The 19,736-nt window shown below is 43.3% G+C and overlaps 1 protein-coding gene across 1 annotated transcript in view; it reads left to right on the forward strand.

The window, feature by feature from the left end:
* LOC306796128 (glypican-6-like) overlaps positions 1 to 19,736 on the forward strand; it is a 126,980-nt gene that overhangs the window by 90,870 nt on the left and 16,374 nt on the right. The window contains exons 6-8 of the mRNA XM_079294903.1: positions 6,020 to 6,150; positions 8,531 to 8,674; positions 11,487 to 11,516. Coding sequence (XP_079151029.1) covers positions 6,020 to 6,150; positions 8,531 to 8,674; positions 11,487 to 11,516 — 305 coding nt within the window. The remainder of the gene's footprint in view (positions 1 to 6,019; positions 6,151 to 8,530; positions 8,675 to 11,486; positions 11,517 to 19,736) is intronic.

Genomic DNA, 19,736 nt, shown 5'->3' on the forward strand with positions numbered 1-19,736 from the left:
TGGAGATGGAACTCGGGGGTGGAAACTATAGGCTGACACAAAAACAAAACATAAGCACATGGCCTTCAACCAACAACACTGACAGGGGGAAAAACAGAGGAGCACACACTAGGTCAGACCGAGATCGTAACAGTACCCCCCCCTCAACGGGAGCCTCTTGGCGAACCGCCCGGCTTACCGGGGTGCTGTCGGTGGTAGGCGCTTATGAGCCCCGGATCAACGATCCTGGACCGTGGCACCCAGCACCGCTCCTCAGGTCCATAACCCTCCCAGTCCACCAGGTACTGAAACCCCCTACCTCGACGGCGGACATCCAGGAGGCGATTGACCGTGTAGACGGGGCCCCCCTCGATGAGACGGGGGGGTGGAGGGGTTGCTGGCGGAGGATTTAGGGGACTGGAGACAACAGGCTTGAGGAGGTAGACATGGAAGACCGGGTGAATCCTCATGGAGCGAGGCAACTGCAGCTTGACCGATACCGGGTTGATGATGGAGATGATGGGAAAAGGACCGATGTATCTGGGGGAGAGCTTCCTTGACTCGGTGCGTAGGGGGATGTCCCTGGTCGAAAGCCAGACCAAGTCTCCAATATGGTATGCCGGGGCTGGGACACGACGCCGATCCGCCACTCTCTTATTCTGCTCAGCCGTGCGGAGCAGAGCCACCCGAGCCTCTCTCCACACCCGTCTACAACGCCGGGCATTGTGTTGGACTGATGGAACTGCCACCTCGACCTCCTGGCTAGGGAACAGGGGAGGCTGATAGCCCAAGGAGGCCTCAAAAGGGGACAGTCTGGTGGCAGTGGACGTGTGGGAATTGTGGGCGTACTCAACCCACGGGAGGTGATGGCTCCAAGAGGAGGGATTAGTGGCGGTCACACACCTGAGGATGGCCTCGAGCTCCTGGTTCAGCCTCTCCGTCTGGCCGTTAGTTTGCGGATGGAATCCCGAGGAGAGACTGGCCGTGGCGCCGAGGGTGTGACAGAATGCCTTCCATAACTGGGATGAGAACTGCGGGCCACGGTCCGAGACTATGTCCGCAGGAATGCCATGAAGCCGAATGACGTGTTGGACTAGTAGGTCAGCGGTCTCACGGGCCGATGGAAGCTTGGGCAGGGGAATGAAGTGGGCCGCCTTTGAGAACCGGTCCACCACAGTCAGAATGACGGTGTTACCGTTTGACGGGGAGAGACCCGTTACAAAATCCACAGCAATGTGGGACCATGGACGTTGTGGAACCGGGAGTGGCCGTAGTAGCCCCATGGGGGGTCGATGCGAGGCCTTGTTCCGGGCGCACGTAGTGCAGGCCCGCACATACGTACGGGTCTCCTCCTCGAGGGACGGCCACCAAAAGGTGCGGCGGAGCCAGTCTATAGTCCGCCGGATGCCGGGGTGACCAGAGAGACGCGAGTCGTGGGCCCACCGCAGGACTTGGGAGCGGACGGACGGAGGGACAAACAGACGATTCGGAGGGCCCCCTCCAGGGTCAGGTTGAGCCTGCTGGGCCTCACGTACCACCGTCTCGATCTCCCAGGTGACAGCACCGAGCACGTACGCAGCAGGCAGGATGGTGTCGGGAGTAGAGCTCCCCTCTTCCGGGGCAAACTGACGGGAGAGTGCATCCGGCTTGGTGTTCTTGTGACCTGGCCGATAGGTGATGGTGAAATTGAAGCGGGCGAAGAACAAAGCCCAACGGGCCTGGCGAGAATTGAGGCGTCTCGCCGTGTGGATATACTCCAGATTTCGGTGGTCGGTCCAAACGATGAAGGGGACCACCGATCCCTCCAGCCAGTGCCTCCACTCCTCCAACGCGAACTTGACAGCCAACAGCTCTCGGTTGCCCACGTCATAGTTTCTCTCAGCAGGGGAAAGTCTACGAGAGAAGAAAGCACAAGGATGAAGCTTAGAGTCGGCAACTGACCGCTGAGACAGTACGGCTCCGACTCCGGTGTCGGAGGCATCCACCTCGACGACAAACTGCCGTGTCTCGTCTGGGTGGACCAGGATTGGAGCCGAGGCGAACCGCTCCTGGAGAGCAGAAAAAGCCCTGTCGGCCTCTGGGGTCCATGAAAACAACACCTTGGAGGAGGTGAGTCGCGTCAGCGGTTCTGCCGTTCGGCTGTAGTCCCGGATGAACCGTCTGTAGAAGTTCGCGAACCCCAGAAACTGCTGGAGCTTCTTTCGCGAGGTGGGCACCGGCCACTCCGTTACGGCCTTAACCTTCTCGGGGTCTTTTCTCACCTGACCCTCCTCAATGAAGACGCCCAGGAACTGCACAGAGGAGACGTGGAACTCGCACTTCTCAGCCTTAACGAAGAGCTGATTCTCCAACAGTCGTTGCAGCACCTGGCGGACGTGGTTAGTGTGCTCCTGGGGATTCGGGGAGAAGATCAGAATGTCGTCAATATACACAAACACGAAACGGTTGAGGAAGTCGCGGAGGACATCATTAACCAGTGCCTGAAAGACGGCAGGGGCATTGGTCAATCCAAACGGCATCACCAGATATTCAAAGTGTCCCAAAGGTGTGTTAAAGGCCGTCTTCCACTCGTCTCCCTCGCGAATTCGGACCAGATGATACGCGTTGCGTAGGTCCAGCTTGGTGAATATCTTAGCTGAGGCTAAGGAGTCGAAAACAGACGAGATGAGTGGCAAAGGATATTTATTCTTGATGGTAATTTGATTCAAACCTCTGAAATCGATGCAGGGACGGAGGCTCTTGTCTTTCTTGGAGACGAAGAAGAAACCCGCTCCCACAGGCGAGGACGAGGGACGTATGATTCCTGCAGCGACTGACTCAGTTATATATTTCTCCATAGACTCGCGTTCTGGCCGGGAGAGATTATATAGCCGACTAGTGGGAAGTGGGGCGCCCGGGAGCAGGTCAATAGCACAATCGTAGGGGCGATGAGGGGGGAGTGAAAGAGCCCGCTCCTTGCTGAATGACTCTCCTAAATCCCAATACTCCCGGGGCACGGCGGCGAGGCTAGGACCGGTCTCAGGACTGCTGGGGGGAGGAGCTTGCCGGGGGACCGCAGATCTGAGGCAGCGAGAGTGACAGGTGGAGCTCCAGCCGGTGATCCTACTCCCAGCCCAATCAATTTGGGGATTATGATCCTTAAGCCAGGGAAGTCCCAGGACCAGGGGTGTCTGAGGGGTAGGAAACACGTAGAACCGGGTCTTCTGGCTGTGATTACCGGACACGAGCAGGGAAATAGGCTGAGTCTGGTGTGTTATCTCCGCCAGTGAACTGCCATCCAGTGCGCTCACTAGCTGAGTGCACTCCAACGCCTCCACGGGAATCCCATTACGCCTAACAAACTCAGTGTCCAAAAAGTTCTCTTCAGCCCCAGAATCCATGAGTGCCGACAGGTGCACAGGCCCAGAAGCTAAACTCAGGGTGGCAGGAAACAGTGCACGAGGCTTAGAAGGGGGAATTCTCTCTGCATCGCTCGCCAGCATCCCCACTCTTACTGGCGAGCGCTCTCTTTTGGTCGAACAGGGCAGACGGCCCTGCGGTGTCCCGACTCACCACAGTACAGACAGCCTCCTGAGCAGATGCGTCGCTCTCTCTCCTCCGGAGAGAGATTAGTCCCCCCGAGCTGCATTGGCTCCTCCGGCTCGAAGGGGGGAGGGGCCGAGGTAGGAGAATGGGGGCGTGCAGAGCTGTACCGTCCGGACGGGCTCGGGAACTGAAGGCTGGGACGGAAACCCCACTGACGCACCGGATTGGACAGCCGGAAGTTCCTCTCCCGGCGGCGTTCCCGGATACGGTTATCCATCTTGATGACCAGAGTGTAGAGCTCCTCTAAAGACTCTGGCTCCTCCCGGACTGCGAGCTCATCCTTCAACAGATCCGAAAGGCTGTGGCGATATATCCCCTTAAGCGCCTCCTTGTCCCAACCGGACTCCGTGGCCAGAATCTGGAAGTCCACCGTGTACTCCGCTGCGCTGGTGGAACCCTGACGAAGACTGAGCCGGCGCTGAGCAACTTCCCTGGTGTAAACTGGGTGGTCAAATACCCTCCTGAACTCCTCCGCGAAGAGCTCGTAGGGAACCCGGCTTGGGCTGCGCCTGTTGAGCCAAGCCTCCGCCCAGACCAGCGCCTTGCCGCGCAGCAACCCCACCGTAAAGGCCACCCTTGCATTGTCCGAAGCAAATGTGCGGGGCTGCTGGTTAAAAACAAATCCACACTGGAGCATGAACCCTCTACACTCCCCGGACGCTCCATTATAGGGCACCGGTGAGGGAACAAAGGACTCACGGGTGCTGGATGCGTCCTCAGGGACCGGCTCCGAGGGAGGAGAATGGCGTAGCGTGAAGTCCTGCAGCAGGCCTCCTATCTCCGCTACCTGGGCCCCGATAGATCGCTGCGCGTCCGCTAGGTCCCGCAGAACCTGATGGTGTTGCCCGAGGAGCGCGCCCTGGTTGGCCATCTCCCTCTGCAGCTGATCCACAGAAAGAACCTCTGCTGCGGCGGCTGGGTCCGACATGGTCAGTCCGTTCTGTTATGTGGTGGTGTAGTAGATGGACCCAAACGCACGCTCACACAGCAGATTAATCCTTCAAGATCTTTATTTTGTATATATATATATATATATATATATATATAGCTGCAGACTTAAACAGACAACAATATCCAAACAGACTACGGCACGTGTCCAGTGGCCAAAGCCTGTCCGTTCTCCCTGAGTCGGGAGGGAAACTCAACCGAGGAAGAATGATGCAGCCTCCGGAGTCGGGAGGGAAACTCAACCTACTCACGGCTGGAAACGGTCCGGGATGAAAACAAGGGATGCCGACCGGTGAACTCCGTGGTACTACTCGGATCGGCCTCTGCGCACAGGTGAATTCCCGGGGTTCGACTCTGCGCGGCAGGAGTGCTGCAGACAGCCAGAAAGGTTAGAAATCACTCGTCATGAAAACACTGCTCCAACTCACGGCGACGAGAACCAGACTGGTAACCGTACGGACTGACAACGTGCCGGAGGACAGCTGGGGGTATTTAAGTCAGTCGGCGCTGATCACCGGAATTCCCCACAGCTGAGCCTGGGGAGAGGGGCGTGGTTGGAGATGGAACTCGGGGGTGGAAACTATAGGCTGACACAAAAACAAAACATAAGCACATGGCCTTCAACCAACAACACTGACAGGGGGAAAAACAGAGGAGCACACACTAGGTCAGACCGAGATCCTAACAGGTTGGTGGTTACTCTGTTTTCGGTATTGATTCAGGCCAAGACTCATCCACAGCAATAAGGTCATGATCCCTTTATTTGTTTGTTCTTTCGTTTGCTTTTGACTGTTGCTACCTGTTTGTTTATAAGAGCGGAGATATTTTTTGTTCATGTTTTCTAAATACATGATCAGATGCGATGTGAGGTTTTGAAAAATAAACAAGGAAACAACAAACACAACACTGCATGTATTTGATTTCATCACTTGCCTTTAGATGTGTTGCATGCTTATGGTGCCTTATGGAATTCATGTTTGACAGAAAGAACTAACTCAGTGTCTGAGATGTAATTAAAAGGTAATGATTTTACGCATTCATTGATATACTTTCACAATTTAGAAATACTATTGCAAAAAGATTAAGAAATCAGAGCTGGAGTGATGCATGGATTCAAGTCATGTATGCAAGTCAATGATTTGTTTTATGTGTCAGCTATTTGTACGTGTATCACATGATGTCGCACATCCTCTTACAAACAGTGTCTCCCAATATGTCTTTGTTGCTCAATGTGTGTTTGTTTGTTTAGATGAAGGTACTGGCAGGTTCATTTTGTTTTGTGTTTATTGGCAGTCAACACATTTGGAGAAGGGAGCGTTCTTTGTTCTCTTACTTGGAGCCATGTCACAGACACATGATGAAGCAAAGCACCCTGGGGGTTTTGCACTGAGTACCTGCAATGCTCAGAGATGATGTGAACATATTGACGCATGTAAACCGTAGCAAAATGCATGTGTGTGAGTGTTTAATATCTCTGAGCTGACATGTGTCCTCTGTGCTTTGACAGATGCTATGTTGCTGACGGCAGACAGACTGGAGGGACCCTTCAACATTGAAGCAGTTGTAGAGCCAGTTGACATCAAGATCTCTGAGGCCATCATGACCATGCAGGACAACAGCTTGCAAGTGTCAGCCAAGGTGCTCTCTTCTGAATTATCTTTGTTCACTGTCCTATGATGTGTTTCGCTTCTAAAAGTAACTTACCGTTACATAGAAAACATTGTAGACATAAACTAATTTAGACTTGAATCATTTTACATTTTTTTGTAATTTTTCTTATTTAATTAATTTGTGCAAAACAGAGATGTACATAACACAAACCAATAGACAGGACAAGTACAATGATGCTTTGCAAAATGTGAAAAGAAAAAGAAACAGGTAATTCAACCAAGCAAATAATAAGCATGGTAAGTGGGTTATTTGAGTGTACCTCAACCTAATTATTTCTAGTTATTGTAGGATTATTTATCCATCTGAAATAACATGATGTAGGTGAAAATACCGTCATACTGTATGTTTATATGTAAACACAGCATGGTTGGAAGCCTTGGATAGCTCTTGGAACACAGTGCTTCAACACACAACCCTGTCTCCTAAAATTCTCCTTTATATACTACTATTAAATACTACTAATTTACAAAAGCAAGGGTTCTGAGATGATACTACGTCACAGTAAGCTTTTTTCTTGTCACAGAATGGTGATACTGAACGTAAATCCTAAAATGTTTCTCGTTGTATCTTTACAATATCCACTTATGGCAGCACCGTGTCGAAGCCTGAGACAGGATGTGTTTACTCGTTGTGTGTGTAGGGGTCTAAACCTATCCACACCTGGGATGCAGGACAGGGACTCTTGTCTTTTAGTCATTAAGTAGTCTTTTAAATCGATATTAGGAGACAGTTTAAAATGCAAGAAAAGCAACTAATTTTCTCTGTAGACTTGAAATTGCTTTTCAGTTTCAAATTCCAAGCAGCACATTCAAGATGTGATCACACACAGAATGGTTTGTCATTGTCTTTCTTGTCGAAAGGCTGGTTTTTCAGTTCAACAATTCATTCAAACCCTTTGGTGTTTTCTGGCCCATCTTCATGCCAGAACTACAAAGGTCATGTGTGAATTAGATGTCGCATTCTTTTCCATATCAAGAGGGCTGCAATTTACAACTTTTACCCATTGTCTATTCACCTGACCCTCCATCCCTGACAGGCTGTGATGGGCTGGCAGATTGCATCGAGAGATTACAACCTTTTCCCCACAGTCACATTTTAACCATGCGCACCATTCATTTGAAAATCGGTTTGCTTGTGTGATGTACTGTACAGGACAGCGGAATTGTAATCATGGTGAAGAACTGATAAATATTATAGAAAGGACAGCCTCTTGTCATGACAGTCATGCAGCACATTAGAATGCTCCATCACACACTGAGCCAGGGGCCGGCAGACAGACCGGAGAGGAATGCTGATGAGCTGTGCGGTTTGGCGGTCTGTTGTTTGAGCCTGTAGAGACCAAGCCATCTGAAAACAATCTATTCGCACAATGAACCACTATGATCAACACATTGATCAGTTCAGCTAATAATAGATCAGCATTTCTATTTTTGCATTACTATTAACAACACAACTTCAGTTTTCATTTTGGGAGAGTTGAATAACTGTCTCTTTATGATATCCAGTGTTTGTCACAGAGCAGAGTGTTCTCTGATGTACAATTATTGTCTGAGTATCACTCAGCCATCTAACACGAAATATTTTATGAAATACAGAAATTCCAGATTTTCCGAAGCCAAAATTGTCATGGCTGTAGATTAGAATGGCATGTGTTTATTGAACATTAGAATATGTTATTGGCCACATTAAAAGCAAACACTAACTGATAATGGTTAATACACTCAACATCACTTTTGCTCATTTATGTTGTATTTTTATGCTAACATGTTGCAGTCTGGGCCAAAAAATACAAGGCCCTAGAAATCCAGGTCAGGTTTTTATTTTGTATTTTGAAGCAGCTATGTTGTACTGTAACAATGGCTTTCAATTGCATTCGAGTGACAGCATATCAAGAGTTAAACCCTCTTTTTTGGGGGTCAGACTCGGGCACTAATAGACAGCATTGGGTCTAGACGTTCTGTACAGTTTTCTATCTCAAATCACAAACCAGGAATTGTGCTGTGAGCAAAAGCTGTCGAGGGAAAAAAATGTCAGTGGTGCAAGCAAACAACAACAACAACTTTGGTGGAATCGAAATGGATGTGTATTCTACAAAGAAGTTGACTTAGCCCTGGCTCAGTGTAGAGTTCATGCAGCTCTGGCCTGCTGATAACATTGTTTCTAACTATTCAGCACTGCATTGAGAAACTCACATTTCACAACAAAGATGAAATATTGTTTTAATGTTGCACATCCAGACTATTTCCCTTAAGATACAGTAAATACTAAACACCATGTAACCTCTTTCCCTTTTCCCTTTGTGCTTGCCCCTCTCTGTGGTAATTATATCTCCCTCTGTTCATTCCAGGTTTTTCAAGGGTGTGGCCAGCCGAAGTCATCAGGAATAGGCAGGTCTGCACGCGGCATCTCAGATGTGTTCAGTCCTCGTTTCAGACCTTACACCCCCGAAGAGAGGCCAACCACAGCAGCTGGAACCAGCCTGGAAAGACTGGTATGTACAGACGGGATAACCAGGACTGTACACTGCAATTGGAACGTGTTTAAAGAAATGAACATTTGATTCAATTTAAAAAATAAAATAAATTTAAACGCCATTTTGGTGTTAAATGTAAAAATAGGCATTTAACGGTTCCTAGAGAAAGATAACTGCTAAGTAGAAAATAATCTGAGGTCAAATCATTTGTATGAGAAAACATACAAATGCAATACATTTCTAAAATAAATCTCAAATCTCACTTTGAAGATGAATTAAGTCTGAAGCAGCCAGTTCATGATGGTTTTATTGTAGAAGCCAGAAGATGATGCTGAACACTCTTTCTTTCTCTGTAAGACACTTTGGCAGCTCAACTGAATTTCAGAAGTGTGTTCAGAATTGTTTTAATAGACTTGGTGGAGGCAGACTAAGCTTTAAGCTAACTTACCAGGGCTCAAGTCCAAAGTTTTGTTTTTTACACTCTCAGTGCCAGACGTTGCAGAGAGCACATGCTTTTCACCAACCTTCCTGGACATATTGTTTCCAACATATTCCTCAGAGTGTGTATTGTTGCAGGAAAAGAGTCATTAGAACAATAAGGAAATGTACTTTACCACAAAAAAATGAGAACTGTGCTTTATCCCAGAATGTGTGCTGCTCTTAGAATCAGTTTTGAGAAGGCTAAAACTAATTTGACATCCAGCAACAAAACTTCAGGATAATGACAAATCCTAAGACATTAATTGAGGCTATAAAAAGCTCCATTTCACCAGCCCGTGCCACTGAAACACAACGAGGAGGAGGCTGTCTGTGTCACGCTTCAGTATACAGCAACACAGAGGCCCTCAAGTTGACAAGGTATTAAATCAGGCCTCACAAACCAAAACTCTGATGTCTGTAGCCTACAAGTACAAACAATGTACATCTTTTCCCGTTTTGCTACAAAATATGTGATGCTGCGATGTCTCCAGGTGCTCATAACGGGTCTAATAAATATCATATATTCAATCTCATCATAATTAAATTGTAAAAGGAGTAAATTATGTTATAAACACGTTTTTCATTGTTCTATGTCAATCTGCATCATCAATTGTTATTATTGCCTTACATGAAAGTGTTAAAAGGTGGACTGATAATTAAATGAATGAATGACCATCATTTATATAGCACCTTTCCTGCACACAATGAAGCACCAAGGGCTTAACAATTCAGCAACAAAACCATCAAAAACAAACAGGTTTAAAAACTATACACATAGACAAGTAGTAGACAATGTGTGTTTCTATCATCTAAAAACTACAAACAGAAATTATGTTGGGGGGGGGTGCTAAAAGTAGCATTGGGTGGAGGATCATAAAGACCGTGATATAAAAGGGGGGGCAGGGCGATAGGATGATCTTAAAATCAGTTATAAAATATACAGGGTGCCAGTGGTTTTTGTTCAAACTCTGGCAGCAGTGTTCTACTGGTCTGTAGTTTTGCGATTGCCGATGATGATGGCTGGCCAGAATACAAAGCGTTACGGTAGTCGAGACGACTAGAAACAAAAGCATGAACAAGCTTTTCTGTATCTCGCTAGCGCACAAGAGGTCTCGCATTCACTATGTTGAGCAAATGATAAAAGTCAGTTTTGATCAATGGATTAAAATGAGCTTTTATATTGAGGTCAGACACCAGACGTCTCACTTGTGGTCGTGTCTGCGAACTTCTGTGGTATAAGCGGAGATAAATGAGTAACATTCATTGTAACATTTCAACTGTACGATACGCTGTCCTTCTAACAGTACCACACCGTATCTTGAAAAACCTTGATAGATTTGTTCCCCTTAACAAATGTCTTATGTTTCACAACATTGGTTTTATGAATAAATTACAGTGAAAAACATTTCAGTGTAATAACAACATGTCAGGCCATGGATTGGATATTATTAAACCATATTGTTTATGTCACTAATTTGTCCTTCGACCAAACCATTTAACAAATGCTTCTTTATGTAATCTTCTGTCCAATTGGCAAATCCATTTATTAAATACATTATTGTTCTTTTAAATAAAAGGCAGTTGATAATCTTCTGCCGTACAAGTTGTTTGACAGGATTAAAATGTAAAATGTGCAGAAGTAGAGAGGCAGATTAAAAGCTGCAGAATGTACTGTGTCGGTCTTTGTAAGTAGTCTATCCTCTCCAAATGCTAGCTGTAGTCATAAAATGCTAACATGTGCTAAAATAGTTGTGTAAAAACAGGCCTTGTTTGAAGAAAAAAGAGAGAACTAACCAAACCAAAATGTTTGCTTCATAACACACACATCAACAATGTGTGAAAGGAAAAGATTACTAAAAGGCAAAACGCACATTTACAGAAAATCCACAGGTTACGTTACCTTTAATAATTCATCTTTACATGCTCTCAGGCCAACTTCTTGTAAAAGATGAGAAAAATAGTCTTCTAAGAAAAATGAGTTGAGTTGCTTGAGACCTTTCACTCACCTAAATATGCCTCACTAATCGTACTCTGTATCTGCATTTCTAATATAATTCATATATATTTAGCAGAAGTGATTGCATTGAATGAAGTAACGGCTTTTATCGTTAGACTAATTCACCGTAACGCTGCTGTTTTTCATATTTGCACATTTGATGGCTGCAGATTCTTAACCAGATTTCACAGGAGGAAATACATTGTGTATAAAGGTTTGAGGTGCTAAATCTCATAGTGAGATGAGGCTGGTGCACCATTTGTCAATTAACTTTTTGCTTCCTCTCTTTCTGTCTCCCGATTTCTCCGATGTCCAATTAAATCTCTTTCTTCTTCATTTATCTGCTGCTCCCAGAGGGTTGTGTGGAGGACAATGCAACACAGTGTAAGCCTTTCATTCCTCCTCTTACATTCATGAGTCAATTGTTTTGTGGTGTTCTAATCAACCTGCCCAACATTGCTTGTTTGTTAAATGGCTTTTTATTTACTTTGGTTGAATTATTTTTGGTGATTTTTATTCTTGAACTAAAGTAAGCTGAGCTAACTGAATTTCTCCGTTTCTTGTTTTGATTACATAATTTAACTTTTGCAGCATGGCAGGTCAGTAGTTAGAACTGTTATTGCCTAACAGTGAACAGTTTGTGAGTTTCAATTGTTCCTCATGTTTCAATTTAGCATTTTATCTTTGGGTTTCCTTTAGGGTCCCACCATTCAAATACATGCACCTCAGGTTGATTGGAGACTTAAATAATTGGGCATATGTTAGCTTGTGTGATGACCTAATGAAGAATCCTGAGTGTTTCCGTGCTTTTTTCCCAAGTGCATGCTGGGATAAGCTTGTGCACCAGCTGTGATGTACAGAAACAGAGTATGCTCTCTTGTGTTTGCATGTTGTGCATGAATGTTTGTTAATTGATTATCATTATTTGATGAACATACATTTTTAATTACATCTTGAATATGCCAAATGCTTTTCTGAAGGGCTTTGGCAATACTCAGTTGATCTATCAAACAATTTGTCAGCAATCTGTTACTTTTGGCATACATAGGTGCAACATAAATTATTTCAGATAAAAATAACACACACATTAACACATTGTTAACATCTTCCCAAAATAGACAACAAGCTATTTATCACTGCCTGTTAAATATATTCGATCTACATGTTAACATACACAACTGCACATGTACAACATGTAGTGAATGCTTGAAACAGTAGCACGCTCCTATGAGTGCACTCAATACATTAGGGTAATTATAGTTGTATTTATTTGCCTATTTCTAAAGTCTTTAAACCTTGGACACAGAAGGTGAGATTTATGTGAAATCACAGAGCAAAATCTTGCATGTAATTAGAGTCTGGTTTGCTAAGGCAGCAGCCAATTACATAATCAGTGATAGGACCAACTTCTGCACACATTCTGAGAATAACGGAAAGGTCAAAAGGTGCCGTTCAGTGGCGGGATTTGTCTGATATCAGCTCGTTTGATTAAAAAAATATATTGGCTTCAGGCACAGAAATAAGGAGCAAAAGGTATAATAAGTCTGACTGTGATTACCATTGAGCATTGAGGTTTATGTGCTACCGTAAAGCTGTCAGTCATCATCGCTCCTTATATATTTACTCAAGCGTTTTCATTTCAAATGTATTCGCTGCATGTCTCAGTCTCGGTCTGGTTTCAGGTGATTTGTGCTAATGTATCCCTACCATCGTATTGTCAGTGTTGCAGTGTTGTCATCTGCATCTCAGATCACAACTGAATTAGATACAAGTGCAGATACATATCATCTTCCGTTTCCTGCTAAACCATTTAAAGCTAGTGGGTTTATTACAAAGAGTCCTGTAGCTGACTTATGTAGGAGTTTTTCATGTTGTCAATATCTACTGTAAATACAGCTCGTTGTACTGGTTTAAACAATGTAGTCTGGTTTTGTGTGCTTTGATTTATGATTGGCTGGGTGTGTTTCGCTTTGTCTGTGATTCTTGATTTAAGTGAGATTACTGGACTATTCCCCTATAAAACCGAGTCCTAATGAACTGTATGATACTGTATAATGTGTATTAATGGTATGGCCCCACAGTGTTTCTAGAGGAATCTGTCTTCCTGTGGTGCCGATTCATCACTGGAACTGAATGACCTTGCCCCTCTAATTCAAAGAAATGCTTCTCTCAGTCATAAATACTGATTTTCTTGCTTGTTGCATATATTATATAGTTTGTTGTGTATTGATTTGTTTTTGTTTTTATATATGAAATTGATGGCAGCCCACAGGTTTACTTTTAAAGAGGTGGATTTTAGATATTTTATTTTCATGTCAGCTACAAACCCACTGCTAAATCTAAACGTGAAGCATTGCTGCACTACGAGCTGGCTGTGTTACATCAATATTGTAGCTGATTTTGTTACATTTTCAGCCATGGTATAGTGGCACGGCTCTAGGAATAACATTATCGGTTGGTTAGTCCACTGCTTGAGTACAGACTGAAATGTCTCATCGAAAAGATTGCCATGATACTGTGTACAGACATTCATGTTCCCCAGAGGATAAAGCCAACTGACTCTGGTGATCCCCTGACTTTTCCCTTTAGAACCATCTCTTCAGTTCTCTGTTTATGACCCGATTTCTGCAGAATTAATAACATCCCCCATCCTGCCTGAGTTGTACAGTTAACATGGTAAACTAAAATGATGGACATGATAAACATTAAAGTTGGTAACTATCGGCTTGTTAGCTGACGTTAGCATTTAGCTCAAAGCCTAAGTAAAGCCTCACAGAGCTGCTAACACGGCTGTAGACCCTTCGCCTCGTTCTCTATAAAACACCACCATTCATTTGAAGACACTTCTAAATATAATGCTCAAAACAAGATGCTAGGTCCAGCCGGTAAAATGCTACATTCATATAAAGATGATAGGAAGAAACGTAACTATTCCTTCTGTTCATCACATTATTTATTTACTGTCGAGATAAATGAAAGTGTTCAGTAAACAGTATGGTATTGGAGCATATCTTCCACGATTATAGATAGATAGATAGATAGATAGATACTTTATTCATCCCGCAAGGGATTTATTTTTCCAATGATAAACAGATGCCTGATGATACACATCTGACAGAAATTACGTTGCTCTCTGCTTCAACTAACATTGCTGACAGGACAGTACTGTGAATTTCCCCATTACAAAAATGCTCGCAAAATAAATGTGATGGATGTCCTGAGGAGAATCCATTATTGAATTCTTTGACAGATTTCTAAATATTTTGAGCCTCTCTAATGGGTTGTTTGTTGTTGAGCACTGTTGAAATGAGGATGCAGTTGGGAAGAAAGTAAATCGGTCATTAGCAGTGGCCAGGCCTTTCTCCACGCTCCATTTCCCGTTGTTTTAGCAGAGCGCCAGGGCTAGGAAACGATCTGGCAATGGCCATTTTTCTCAGGAAGTGTAAAATCGGTATTTTATTTCTTCAATCAATCACAGTAATCCAGTGTTGCTGGGCACCACCTATACGTTAGTGTGCATGTGTTATTGTAGCCACACTATACTGAGAGGACTAAAGGGTTGTATGGAGATTTAGGGAAACACACTGTGAATTTGAATGCATGGAAAGAGACACAGAGCTGAACATCCCTTAGCGTCTGAATGGGAGTCGAAATCTCTATTCCCTCATGAAAGTTTCTTCCCACCAGAGTAATCAGTCATTGAGGAAATCACTCCGCCCAGTGCAATTGCAGACACAACTGCCAATTATGACCGATGGTTACACGGCCAAATTGGTTAAATCCATGAGTCGTGCCATAAAATGGATCCCGTTACAGCTCTAATGAAATTTTGCCATGTACTGTTGATCGGTTCTCTCCAGTTTTTTTCTTTGATAGACAATTTCTGATCAGCAGGCGAAAAAAGAAAAAGTGTGAACACCAGTTAATCACTCTGGTATGCTAATTCAGTATCGTGGGCATGCTGAGCTAATGTTTTAGCAGCAGTAACAACCCCAGGGTGCGTGTGCTGTTGTGGTCTCTAAACTCTACATTGTGCTGACAAAGATCTGGGGGAAAATTACGAAATCCTTTTGTGGTGTCAGAAGTTGACTATTAAATATAATGACTGTGGCTGATGGAAAATGGAAGAGTGCCACCTGAGAGTGTGGTTCTGATGATGGTATGTGTTGTGCAGTTTGTAACATTATACCTTTCTACATAATTGATTCCAAATCAATTGGTGCTCCTTTTTGTGTGAATTTACGGGTTTTGGCTTGAGAGAAGTGATGGCCAGAGATTGATGTTTGCCCCAGCTCCAACAACGCAACCAACCTGTAATATATTTGACTGGATTTCACTGTCTGTTAAGTGGCTTTGCTGGCCATAGAAGGGAAGGAAACATGTTGTCAAGGATTTATGCATATAATGTTCCAATGAAGAAATTACTGTTCAGTGTTATTCATTTAAAAAGTGAGCTGGGGAACCTGCAATCTACCTACACTTTAGTTTTTTTAATTTTTAAAATCTTCACTTTAAGTCTTCATTTGATACCTCTCAATGATGAGTTTAAAATAATGGGATGTTGTGAACTGCATTGTCTCAGCTGTCACCTCCATGGCCGTAATAGAGGTCGATGAATCTGTCCAGAGGTGATTCTGTCTGTCAAAAGAGATGGAAATCTGACAGAGACTGATGTGTAATCAGCTGTGTTCGCTCAACAGAGACCTGTCTGAATTAGGATTAATGTATGTGGACAGACACAACAGATCAATGTGGCCACCTTCTAACTGTTCAGAGTTTAAAGGCAGCGTCATCCCTTAACTTATTATTACATCCATGCCTTCCCCCACCTGCTTTACTTCCTCACAGTTAATTTTTACCTCTTCTTTTTAGTACTTTCATGCTTTGCTAAATTAGCACTGCACACACCAACTGATGCATCAAGCAGAAACATGTTATTTTATGGTTATTGGGGGTTTTGATGCTCCAATCTCTCACAAAAACATATAATTGAGCAAAAAGGTAGCATGAAAAGAAGACCAACTCGTGTCAGCGTGTCTGTTACTGCTGAAAAAGAAAAACAGGGCTAGACACCGATTGTAGTAGACAGCACAGTATGGTTCATGCTGCAGGGAGAGGTACCGGTACATTACAAAACCATGGTGATGTTTTGTTGTTTGGTAGTTTCCAGTTAGTTTCAGGCTCTTCTCGGCTTCTGCAGCTCACTTACATATCTTACACTACAATAAGGCTGCTTGATTCATACCAACAAAATCAACAGTGTTCTGACTGATATTGGCACAAAGACTTCCTGTCAGATTTCCCGTCTCATTCGCTCTGACGTAATGAGCGTCAATGATAGCCTTCTTAACATCAACACCTCATATATGTGGACTTTCAAATTTAAAGTGTGCATCTCCCTGTGCGACATAGTTTACCGTACTCCTTGCTATTGCTATTAGACATGATAGAAACGGGTTATTTTATCTGTTGACTGTTTTGCACTTGGAATTCTTAAGAGGTGATTTTGCTGATTTTGTGTTTCTACATAAATTTAATGATGAACAATAAACCTGGCAACCAAGGGACATGTGTTGGAGACGTGCCATTTAGAATTCCTTTTGGGATCACTAAAGTACAATATTGGGAACAACAGCAAAACATCTTTCCGTGGTATCTTATATTCATATAAAGTAAGGCAAGGCAAGTTTATTTGTATAGCACATTTCAACAACAAGGTAATTCAATGTGCTTCACATAAAACCATTAAAAGCATCAAAACATAAGGCAAAAGAAAAGGAGATTTAAAAACCATTAAAGAAAGAGTGTAAGAAATAAAATTCAGTAGTAAAATGCAGAAATGCAGGAAATTGATTAATATATTAATTGAATGTGGTTCAATTAAAGGCAGCAGTAGATGGCGAATTAACATTCTGCTGCATGTGAATACCTACAGTGTGGCCAGTATGCATTGGGATGCACTGCTGTAGTAATTTCAGTGTGCTAACCTGGAGACATTGTGATTAATTAACCAAAGACTCTGTCTTGTTGCAGTGAGTGACAATTTTCTTGTCAAATCACTAACAGACAGGATCTAATAATCTCTGTTATAATTATTCACACATTTACTCAAAGGAAGCCTGAACCAGGTACCAGTCTTTACCCTTTTCTTCTAGCGTCACATTATCTTCAATTTCAGTGTAAACTAGAGTAACTTCCCATCTCAAAGCTAAATTTGGGCTCAAACTGGTCCACTGAACCTGGCTACTTTACCATCTGAGCAGCTTGTCAGTAGGCGCTGCCAGAAAGCCACAGCATGTACTGGGATCTTTCGCAGCTCCTGCTGAACTGCTCATCAGAAAGCTGTTTAGCCAACCACTGTTCCCCATGACATAGTGTGGTTAGCACGCCTGCCTAAAGGTAGAAGGTGTTGCTTCAACGCAGCAGAACCGTTTGAGCTAAACTCATCTATGTGGGTAGGCAAACAAGCTAAATTGAACCACAGTGTGTCCAAGGAAATCCTATTAAGTGCATTATTTAAAGCCCTGAATCACAAAATGCAGGACCATTGTGTTTGAGGTAAGCTAACCCAATTGCTATGAGACAACGAGGAACTGACCATTTTGTGCTGCTTCCCTTTGGAGTTTTTCCTACTTTTTTAGAATAAGTCTTAAGCACGCTTGATGTAGTTTAAATCCCTCAGTGCAGAGAGACTGGTTCAAGCCACAATGCCATTAAGTGGCTTGTGTTGGTGTCCATGTGACCTAGAAAGTGGAGGGATTGTAGTGATCCTGCACACTAGTCTTGCATATTTATCAAGATTACATAACTCTAAACTCTAGTTAAGATTGATCAAGACAGCTATTCTTTCCAGCAGTGCAACAGTATCTTGTCCATTTATTTGCCATTTCTGCTTTGGTTGATAAAGTTTGTGCCAAGATTACAGAAGTTCACTTTGCTCAGTGTTCGGTCTATTCTATCTTACGGTTCATTTGGGTTGGTAGAAGTTACAGAGGATTTGTTTCTTATGCAGTGTTCTTGTGTGATGTTTGGGCTGGACACTAGAGTGAATAAAAAGTCCAATGGAGCAAATTACAGTCATTTATTTTCTTTTTTTGTGTTTTTTTTGCCTTCGCAACTGTAAATTATTCAGCATTCATTTCCATTTCTGCTCATTACTGTTGTACTGATGAAGGGGTTTGAGTCTGTTCCAGTATGCAATGGGCACTTCGCCACTCAATTTATGGCCAAACACATGGAAACATTTGCATTTTTGACATTTAAAGTCTCCTGACTCAAGAGTTCAATGAAACATGTCATTAACACCCACATGCAAGAGATTTAAAATCATTTATACCATAAATTATAGAAGTGTGGAACTGAATATATTGTATCATAGATTTTAGATTGTTCTTCCTGCCTGAGTCTAGATGTTAATGCATCAAAACTGCAACCAATTTCTTTATAAAGTTGCTTTAGTAACTTTACCTTACAGAGCAGCATCTGTTTACAAAGCCTTTCCTCCAAACGCTGTGTTTACCCTTGGGATGGGACACAAAACCAGCTGTGTATGAAACTTCCATCTGTGCTTACATTAGTCAGGTCACAGTTTGCTTAGCACGAATATGCAGTATTAAAACTGCACCGTACCCTTATCATTTGAGGTCCAATTTTACTGATTTAGCTATCATGAGTTCAGTTGTGTCCAATAGGACAGTAATCATACTTTATCAAAGACAAAAATAATAATATAATTAAGGTTTATCTTGCGTCTTGTATGCTGATGTAATGAGGAATCACCTTGTTTATTTAATGACTGATGCAATATCATGTTCTCTAACAAGCGCATTCATTCAGTTGGAGACAATTGCGGTTTGGGCATATACCTAGACAACATAGAAGATGTCTACTTTCTTTCTCTGACTATACCTTCATATGTGTGGTTTTCTAGCAGCAGCAGGAAGTGACGCCACACAAACACAGCTGTTCACTGCTCGCTGCCCGGTTCTTCTGTTAAAAATGTCCGCTTGATAATAAAAAAAAATGCGAGATAAAATAATTGTCGGTGTCAATTAATTAATGTGTTAACGCGATAATAACACGTTAACTTGCCCAGCACTATTTTTTAATAAAATCATGAAGGTTATTGGGCAAAGCAGTTGGCATGAGGACTAGTTGTGAATTGCATACTAACGAAACCGACTTCCAGTTGTTGAAATTAACAGATGTGTGGGGTATATTATTATGATTATAAAACTTCCACCAATTACATAATTAGCTGTAGACATGATCAGAAAATATTGCATTAAACTGTTAAACCTTTTGTGAGAGTTAGAAACTATCGCTTTTACAGCGGCAACAACATATTTTTACATGTAATTAAGACATAAGTTGATCTAAATCCTTGTCTGCATCAGTTTAAATAGTTGTGTGTAACACCCCCTATATTAAAAGTTTATTTGGCAGTTTAGAGAGACTTCATGTGTAACTTCCTGTAAACTGCTCCTCTGATACCATCCTATCCTGTCTGAAACTCTGCCTCCTTTTAAGAACTCATACTGACCAGGGCTTGTTATTTCCCATGTCAGCAATTCTTCCACACAATTCAACATCTGGTTTTGATAA

The sequence above is a fragment of the Melanostigma gelatinosum genome (genome assembly GCF_949748355.1).
Source record: "Melanostigma gelatinosum genome assembly, chromosome: 2".
NCBI lineage: Eukaryota > Metazoa > Chordata > Actinopteri > Perciformes > Zoarcidae > Melanostigma > Melanostigma gelatinosum.